General features: G+C 35.0%; 3 protein-coding genes and 1 long non-coding RNA gene across 4 annotated transcripts; 2 read left to right on the top strand and 2 right to left on the bottom strand.

Annotated features, from left to right (window-relative positions):
- Positions 1 to 212: 212 nt before the first annotated feature.
- LOC104738881 (ethylene-responsive transcription factor 10-like) lies at positions 213 to 1,309 on the bottom strand. The gene has a single exon (XM_010459094.3). It carries the CDS (start codon positions 992 to 994, stop codon positions 395 to 397), a length of 600 nt encoding a protein of 199 aa, XP_010457396.1. The 5' UTR covers positions 995 to 1,309; the 3' UTR covers positions 213 to 394.
- Positions 1,310 to 3,171: 1,862 nt separating this feature from the next.
- Positions 3,172 to 3,893, top strand: LOC109128840 (uncharacterized). Its single transcript, XR_015579708.1, has 3 exons — positions 3,172 to 3,299; positions 3,521 to 3,671; positions 3,805 to 3,893. It is a non-coding gene; the product is annotated as an uncharacterized LOC109128840 (long non-coding RNA).
- Positions 3,894 to 4,396: 503 nt separating this feature from the next.
- Positions 4,397 to 5,684, top strand: LOC104738883 (uncharacterized protein At4g28440-like). Its single transcript, XM_010459095.3, has 2 exons — positions 4,397 to 4,728; positions 5,319 to 5,684. The coding sequence occupies exons 1-2, from the start codon at positions 4,497 to 4,499 to the stop codon at positions 5,504 to 5,506; spliced, it is 420 nt and encodes a 139-aa protein (XP_010457397.2). The 5' UTR covers positions 4,397 to 4,496; the 3' UTR covers positions 5,507 to 5,684.
- Positions 5,685 to 5,718: 34 nt separating this feature from the next.
- On the bottom strand, positions 5,719 to 6,799 carry LOC104738884 (uncharacterized). Its single transcript, XM_010459096.3, has one exon. It carries the CDS (start codon positions 6,595 to 6,597, stop codon positions 5,929 to 5,931), a length of 669 nt encoding a protein of 222 aa, XP_010457398.2. The 5' UTR covers positions 6,598 to 6,799; the 3' UTR covers positions 5,719 to 5,928.
- Positions 6,800 to 9,304: the final 2,505 nt, after the last annotated feature.

The raw sequence follows: 9,304 nt of genomic DNA on the forward strand, positions 1-9,304 counted from the left end.
AGCAACGTGGGAGAGCGTGGGTAGGTAAAAGACAAGAAGTAAGATAGTTTTGTTGTTCCACGTGTCATTGTGACGGCGAAAAGCACACGAGCCACCTACCTGACACTAAAACCTCATCACCCGATCAACACGAAGCCCAATGGTAAAGACTTATTAGGATAAGAAGTCGTCTCAAAAAATTCATACATGCATTATGGAAAAGGGGCAAATGATAAAACCAATACTTATTCTCGCTTCTTCATTTCATCTTGAAAGTTTAACAGACCAATAGACAATGAATATCTACCCAATAAAAAGTACACACAAAAAGAAGAGCCATACAATAATCAACAGTACAAAGTTCTCCAAGAAAACAACTGAAAAAAAGGATAATTTGTTAATATCGAATTAACATTTAGGCACCTAAGTTAAGGTCTAGATTCACGTTACCATCCACGGCTGAGTAAGACTCTGGCTCGACTTCCACGGCTGATGAAGACTCTGGCTCGACTTCCACGGGGGTTTCAAGACCAATACTCAACCCCATATCATCTGGTTCAAACCCGAGTGGATAAACTCGATCCAGCTCCTCTCTCAACTCAATAGCCTCCGGCTGATCTAGGTAAAACCCAGCAACTGCTTCCGCTACAGCCGGAGACAAGACGTCCTGAGCACCGGCAGGCTCCGATAAGGAAAAGGATATCTCCACATCCCGAGCACCAGGTGGAATTGTCCTCACTGGCGTCACCAAAGCACCCCTGCCGTGTCCGGGGAGAGGGAAGTTGGTTATTGCCTTGGAGCCACGAAACTCTCTTGCCGCGGAGTCGTAAGCTCTGGCTGCATCTTCCGCCGTGTTAAACGTCCCAAGCCACTTTCGGTTCTTACTTATCGGATTACGGATCTCGGCTGCGTATTTTCCCCATGGTCTCTTCCTTACCCCTCTGTAGCGCACTTCTCTAACCATTTCTCCGCCGCCGGCGGCGTTGGTCACACTCTTTTGGTCCTGGGGAGTCATATTTTTGGATTTTGGTGGCGAGCTGATAATATTTTATTAGTAAAGTATGCGTTTTATAGAAGTTGACGTGTAATCTCGTAGAAAAGGGATGAAGTGAGAAAGAGATAGGAACAATGTCAACGTGGCGTCGCTTTGTCACTGAAGTGGCCCCTTACTTGATAAGTGAAGATTTTTTGTTTGCCCTAAATACTGCGCTCCTGCTGACTTTGTTGTGCCTTGGCGGCGTCTCTTCAAATCCATTTATTTACTCTCTTTTTGGGCTTTGAAGGTTTTATTACTACTCCTTTGGGCTTTTACATTTTATTTAATAACAACCCCAACAATAAGTATTATGATGCAATCCATATCATTAACGGTACGATTGTTATCACACTATATTTTATCTAGCTAGTGATAATAAACTATAAAAAAGATATTCATGGAGATAAAAATCTTTGTAAACGATAACAAAATTAACGGTATATGAACAGAGCTAGCCTTATGTAAATTGATTAACGATTTTAAAATTTGTAACCATATAAGCAGTATATTGAATCTCAAATATTTCGTAATATCAAAATAAATAACATTTTTTGTATTTACTTAGTTAGTGATAAAAACAGTAAGCATATTCGCAGAAGAAAAAAGAAACAATAAACAATAACAAAACATGTTGTTACTGTTTTTTATGTTAATTTTTAACGGTTTTGTGATTTGATATCAAGATAACTGTGGAATATTTCGTAAAATATTAATAAATCTTGGGTTCACTTCACAACTAAATTAAAATCCATCAAAAACGAAAATTTTTAATTATTTTTTAGAAATGAAAATATATAAGTGTAAAATCTCACTAATTTTAGATGAAAATTTCACTAAGAGGGGGTATTGAACTTGTATTTGGTATGATTTTAATATTTTAGAGTTTTGAAAGATTTGATTGAGTTTTTAGGAGATTTGATTATTTTTTAAAGTTTTTATATTTAAAAAACAAAAAAATGAATGTGATTCTATGAGATTTTATTATTAAACTTTGGGTGATTTTAGAATATTTCACAACACAAATATTTTTTTTTTGTAAATTATTCACCTTCTTTCTCTTTGTTCATATCTCTCTTACCTCCATTATAGGGTTCTTGATCCGTTTCTCTTTAGGTTTTGTTATCTTCCCAGTATAACTTTTTTTTATCTTTAATTCGTTTGTTTTCGTGTCTCCTCCGTCTCTTCTATTTCATCAATTTGGTCCTTATAGGGTTTTAAGATTTTCTCCTTCTTCCTTGCCCCTTTTTGTTTCGTTGGGTTAAAGCTAACCCTACATTTACTTTTTGTTACTGATTTTTTTTTCTTTTCGGCGTTTAGGGGTTGGTGAGTTTAGTCCGGCGTGTTGGGAGAAATTGGCAAACTTGTGGTGAGGTTCTGAAGCAAAAGCATGAGTATTGATTTTCCCGGAAAAGTAGAGAATTAGTGGGAAGTGTTTTTGGTGGGAAGTGTGAAGGAGAGAAGAAGAGGAAATCTATAGGCATTCCACTTGCCTTGTAATAACTGAAAATCCTTTGAAAAACTATCCAAGAAGGTGTGATTTTATTAGACTTATTTTTCAACTAAAAAACAGAAAAAGTCTCATAGAATTATGTAAAGTATCAGTTTTTAAAAAAGTTGTGAAATTTTGAATAACAAATAGATTTTAAGTAAATTTTATAAATCATTGATTGAATAACAAGAGATTCTAGAGTAGTTTAAATAAGTTTACATAAATTCAAATTAAATAACATAGGATTTTAAAATTTTTTATAAGATCTTTTAAAATCATCAATTGAATAACATAGAATTTTAAAAATACTCTAAAATTTTTTAAAATACCAAGTTCAATACCCCTATATAACATTAGTTTCTATAATTCTCGTTTTGCCAACCACACCGTCGCCCCAATTTAAATACCACATTTGAAGAATCGAAACCCTACTAATAGTCACAAATCTAACTCCTAAAAAAATTTTGAAAGAAAAAGAAAAAAAAACCCTAAGAGCATGTGCAGCGGCGTATTATTTGTCCGTCCTTCATAATTAAAATGTCAAATTTAAATCTAAACCAATGAATTACCAAAGAAACGTATCTACAAATGGGACGTATATTGCTCGGTCCTTCATAACACGTGGCCGCTTGTGATTTGTTTGTCTCGTTTGGGTAGGGTGAACCGGAGAAATCGAAGTTTTATCGTCATTTGTTTTCTCTCCGTCTCTCTTTCTTTTCTCTCTCGGAATTGGTTCGTCGTCATCCTCCACCTCGTGCTCATGTGGTTACTCTGATATTTTGAATTTCGATTTCGGTAATTTGGATTTTTTATAATTTTTTAGAGAGTTGGGATTTCTCGATTCAAAGATGTAGTTTTAGGATCTATATATATATCAATTTGAGATGGTCGACGATTGTGAAAAAGCCAAGTTGAAATAGTGTGATAGTATGATTTTATTTGGTCAAAGAATGGGTTCTGTTCTGCTTTTCGTATTTGATGTTCATTTGTTTGATTTTCTCTGTTTTCACAAGCAGGGTTAAGCAGAAGCTGGAACCAACCACAGGGACTCAGGGTTCAAGCAATGAGTGCCACAGCTCAACGTAATTTTTCGCTATCCAAAGGCGACAATGATGACAAAATTGAACCTGATCATCTTCTTGTTCTTGTTCACGGTATTTTGGCCAGGTATAATGTCTACCAAGTTCATGGTTCTGGGATAGAAACTTTGAAATTTTTGTATACCATTTCTGTTACATGATTTCCGGATTTTATAAATCGATAGACTCCAAATTTACTGAGACATTGTTACTGCTTGCAGTCCCAGTGACTGGCTCTACGTAGAAGCTGAGATGAAAAGGGGCCATGGCAGAAGATTCTTGATTTATGGTATGCTCATCTGGTTTCAGCTTTGTTATCCTCTGTTAGTTGTGTTGTGCAGTAGTTGGAATATACTTATCAGGAAGAGTATTTGCGAATGGAATGGTAACTTAGCTTTGAATGCATGAGTTGACACTGAATAGAAAATACTTCAAACTCTTATTTCATCTTTAGTAGCAAGAGACGATAGATACAAAATTTCGGAATTTTTCCATGTCTCTTCGTCTAAGACCAGAACTCGTTTTTCTCTTACTAGTCTTTTAGTTGGTATGTGTTATTCTACTCAATGCTCTTTTATGTCCAGCGTGGATCACACATAATGTTTTTTTTTTAATTTACTCTTCATTCTCTGAACATGTACAGCAAGTTCTTCCAATACGTTCACTAAAACATTTGGCGGGGTGGATGGAGCTGGAAAACGACTAGCAGAAGAGGTGAGATTTTATACTCCTACAATGTCATTTCCACTTCTTGTATAGGTGTGGAGATTTTAGTATATTTGAGGGACCAACTGTGAGGGACACCAATGCTAATACTAAACTTAAGAAACTCTAAAAATAAGATTAATATATTTGAGGGACAAAAATTTGTCGTACACCGATGCCCATGCTCTAAGGAATCGAAAATTACGCAATGTCGACGGCGGCGACTGTACCGAAGCGGAAACCAGTGTTTGTGAAGGTGGATCAGCTGAAACCAGGAACCAGCGGCCATAATCTGTCAGTCAAAGTCGTTGAATCGAACCCCGTCAAAGCGGCGACTCGCAAAAGCTCCTTCACTCAGCAAGTTCGATCTTCTCGTATCGCTGAGTGCCTTATCGGCGACGATACTGGTTGCATTCTTTTCACTGCCCGCAACGATCAAGGTACAAATGATCTCTTTTATTGTACAGAGAACACAAGTCACAAAGTTTTACTCTTTTAACGTTTCAGCTCTCTTGATTAAGCTCTCTGTTTCAAAGGCGTTCACTTTCTTTGGAGTATTTCTCTGTTTCTGTATTAAGTAGTCGTCTTTTGAATTGCCGAAGCCTTTATTGGAACTGCTTCAACTCTTATATGTGGTTTTGAACCTCTGTGTTTGTGAAGCGCTGTATCACTGGCTTTATAGAACTGTAGATCACTGATTTCTCTTTGTTGTTACTGTCTTTGTCTCTTCATTGTTCATGTTTTTGCAAACTAGAGTTGTGTTTTTGAAAAGCGTTCTTGTATCAGTTTGATGATAAAGCTTACCTTTTTCAGATTGTTTATTGCTTGTAACTTTAGTTTATTGATGAACAGAGTATATGTCTAAACTTGATTACTGTGTTCCCATTGTGTTCTGCAATATGTACTTGACATTCCCTTTACATAAATCTCTGTTCAGTCTGTGGATACTATATTCACCTCTTTTGTGTTAATGTGAATTTGTTGGAGGTACTAAAGATGTTCGTTCTCTTTTGGTGTTACAAATGTGCAGTTGATCTAATGAAGACTGGTGCAACAGTTATTCTGAGGAATGCGAAGATCGATATGTTCAAGGACACAATGAGAATGGCTGTTGACAAATGGGGACGCATTGAAGTCACGGATCCTGTTCCCTTTGCGGTTAATCTCAACAACAATCTTTCTCTGGTCGAGTATGAAGTGGTCAATGTACCTCTTTAGGACTAAATCCGGAGTCTGTCTCTGCTTCTTTTGGTAGTAGTTTAATTTTCTGAGAACTCTCCAGGGCGGTTGGATTAGATTCAGTTATGATTGTTTAACCCGTTGGATTAGTTTTGAGACTAGATCGTGTAATTTTGGTCTTTGGATAGATCTTAATAGTTTTATTCTCTTTGCCTTAGATTCTTGTTTTTAAATTGGTATTGGTCTATTGGTTTCAGTCTTCTTAAAACACCCTCACTCGTAAAATTGTGGTCGTACAAGTGAGCTTAAGATAAACATTAAAATGTGAAAATAAACATAACTCACAACCTTGATCTGTATAACTTTAAGTGTTTTTAGTTTTCACTTTTCATAAAAGACAAGTAAATGGAGAATGCACAGTTTCACAAAAGGTGTTTTGTATTCTCAAATACCAATTCTTTCTAAGGCTCATACTCCTCTTGACTACCCTCCAAGCTCTTGTAGTATTCCTCCATAGTTTCAAACTCGTTGGGATGATTGTTTCCAAGAGCACTCTCATACCCGCGACTAGGGTTGTTCCTACCTCTTCTGTCGTAGAAATATTTACCGTTCTCCATAAACCTTGTATCACTCATGCCTTGCTTCTCTTCATTGCCGTAACCTCTCCTATTATCATTATAGTTGTTGTTAGTAGCGTAAGTGTATCCATTGTTGCTGTTGTTGTTGTTATACTTATCCTTTTGCTCATTGAGATCTTCTGGATCTTCGGATTCTTCTTCTTCTTCTTCCTCAAATGCCTCTGGTAACTTGTTGTTTTTTTCTTCGTCAAATGTGGCCATCAATTTCTCAAAATCTTCATCTGTAGTAGTAGATGAAACCGGCCATGACTCTTTGGTTTGAGGAATCATACCAGAACCTGGTCCGAAAGGCCCGTCTCCGAGTCTTCCATTAGCTTGGGCTAGTCCAGGAGCTGGAGCTGGAGATAGAGCCACCTCTTTGTTGTTAGGACGATCTAAGTGAGTGACCTTGCTAAAGAAGAGCTTACCTTCTCTAGCATCAACACTGTGTACAACGAAGCAAAAAACAGCAATGAAACAAAACATGGGTTTCAGAGCAAATGAATCCATCATGAAGAAGAGAGAGTAGAAGATTTTAGGAATTGAGATGTAATTTAGTGAGAGAGTGAGTATATGTATAAATAGAATTAAGAAGTAGTTGGTTAAATGGGCGAGCAAACATGCGTGGATTGAGGAGAGACATTCGTCGTCATTCGCGGCGAGTGATTTTAAAATATAAAGATTGAAAAGGTAAAACAATTAATAAAGTGGGTCTTGTCTCATATATCGAGATGGATATTTTGCCTTCGTCAGTAGTTATATCAACGTTGTTGTATTTTTTTGGTCAAAAAAGAGAAGCACCCAAGAAGTATAATCTACTGTGTAGTTTATTATTGTTTAATACAGTTCTTTTGACTTTTTCCTTACTACTATTTGGTCGTTGAGTTAGTTGAAAAGTGAAGAATAGAATTAGATCATATTGTGTGGTAGCAAAGCTTAACGTCAAAGCATATACTTATACGATCATCACAAGTTGTTAATTTCTTAGTAGATTTTACGATTTACCAATAAATGATTCGAGAAATTCATAGACTCGACTTCACATGCGTTTCAAGGGTTTCAATTATAAAAAAAGTTTGAATGGGAAACAAAAAAAAAACAGTATTTTAGTAAAGGAGAAACGAAATTGATAAGAGCTGGCTGATATATAGTTCGTTAGACAACAAAGAGAAAAAAGCAATTGAAAAAGTTTAGGACAATAAATAGATAGTAAGACTTTTGGGACCCCATGGGACAAAGTATCATGAATAATGATGCTTCTCTCAACGACGATTGCTTAATGTGGAACCGAAGTTACCACAGCTTTTGTCCGTGATCGTCGAAAATTATTTTCATCTTCTTTTTTTCTTATGCTTGCCGGAGAGATATATCTTATTATATAAAGTTGAGTTTTGAAAATTAGCCATTAACAAGATTTTGATATGTGTCAAGTTTATATCAATCTGAAATTTTGATATTATAACAAAAAAACAAAATATTCTATTTTAAACAATATTAATAATATAAAAATATAATTATCAAAAAATTACAAAAATTAAAAGTTTTTTTAAATACTTATAAAGAGAATATATATATATACACATATATATATTTCATAAATTCGGAATTATAACATTATTTACTTATTTTTAATTTTAAATTATTAATTCTACAAAAAATAGAAATGGGATTAAAGATAATATACAATTAATTATCAATTCTAAAGTTTGTAAATATTCACTTCAATTTAAACATAGATCGTTTCATATTTTTCATCTAACAAAATATTTTTTTCAAAAATGTTGCTTTCAACTTTGTTCTATTGGTAAAACTTTTTTAATAGAAAACTAAATTTTTAACAAAAATATATGCGTGTTCCTTTTCTAATACTTTATTTTAAAATTTAATGTAGTATTTTTAGATTGTTTTATTTAATTTATTTTTTTTTCACCTTAGAATTATTTGGGATTCATATATTATCGTGCTTATAATTTTCTATTATTTATTTATTTATGTCAAATTTATTTTCTTCTAATTTTTCAATTTTGATTGGATGGTCATAGACTCTTTTTTGTGCAAACATATTTTTTACCATTCATTCAATCCTAGGGAGGAGTAGAAGCTCATCAACCTAATAGTTAGATAAAATAGGCTAATCAAAAACAAGCTTACAACAAACATAGATAGATAGATTGGAATAACATAAATTGTTGTTGATAGATCCATAGGAGTTCGGAAACTGTGACACCATGGTTTGCAGATATATAGGTTTAAAAGAATTGATTTGGTAACCTATGTCACCAAACTGCACTTATCTTTTTGATCAAGGGTTCTGAGAGAACTCCAGAGTTAAGTGTGCTTGAGCTGGAGTAGTTTCAGCATGGGTGACCTTTCGGAAAGTGATTGTCGTAACTGTGCGAGTGAGACAAAACAAGTATTTTGAGGAAGGATCAGTAATATGGTGATTTGTAGGGTCGGTAAACAAGTATTTAAAGCCTCCCGGACGTAACAAACCGGCCGCCGAATATGGGTGGGCCAAGAGTAGACGAGAGGCCCACTTAAGAAGGTGCCCCATGAACTGGGAGTGGACATGGGGCTCACTAAGAAATGTGGCAGTCGAAGCGTTTCAGAGACAAATGCTACATCATGGTATGTCAAAGATACTTGCACAAATACAATTGAAAAATTAACATTAGTTACTGTCAAACTATTTTTGTGACGTTAGAAAAAGGTCTTTAGTTTTATTGGTTGTCAGAACAAGTCATTTTAAGATAGCTAAAAGACGTGAATATATTGTCTCCACACATGAGCAAGGCAGAGTCGAGGTTCTATCTATGGTGGAGGAGGTTGGACGCAAGATTATCTCCCTAAAGAAAGAAGGTATAGGAGGTTGGATGCAAGGTTATTCCCCAAAGGAAAAAGGTGGGCCAAAGTTCTATCCATGGTAGAAGAGGTTGGACGCAAGATTCTCTGCATAAGGGACAAGGGCGGAGCCGAAGTTCTCTCCATAGTTGGTCATACACTATTGTGATAATACATTGTTGATTAATATACTATGTAATATATGCTTTTTTTAGCCAATAATTTTAATAATTTAAAGTATTATACAAAAGTGAAAGTTAAAAGACATATAATAGTTAACTTAATGTGTTCATACAGACATTACTTAGGTGGTGGTAAAAAATATATTTATAACATAAAATATATTTAGGTGTAAAAAATATGTTTTTAATGGTAATAG

Source organism: Camelina sativa, chromosome 14, assembly GCF_030686135.1.
Source record: "Camelina sativa cultivar CO46 ecotype springtype chromosome 14, ASM3068613v1".
Classification (NCBI taxonomy): Eukaryota; Viridiplantae; Streptophyta; class Magnoliopsida; order Brassicales; family Brassicaceae; genus Camelina; species Camelina sativa.

Coding starts and splice junctions, on each gene's coding strand:
- LOC104738883 (XM_010459095.3), top strand. CDS start 4,497: ATGTCGACGGCGGCGACTGTACCGAAGCGGAAACCAGTGTTTGTGAAG. Junction 4,729..5,318: donor CACTGCCCGCAACGATCAAG/GTACAAATGATC, acceptor ACAAATGTGCAG/TTGATCTAATGAAGACTGGT.
- LOC104738884 (XM_010459096.3), bottom strand. CDS start 6,597: ATGATGGATTCATTTGCTCTGAAACCCATGTTTTGTTTCATTGCTGTT.
- LOC104738881 (XM_010459094.3), bottom strand. CDS start 994: ATGACTCCCCAGGACCAAAAGAGTGTGACCAACGCCGCCGGCGGCGGA.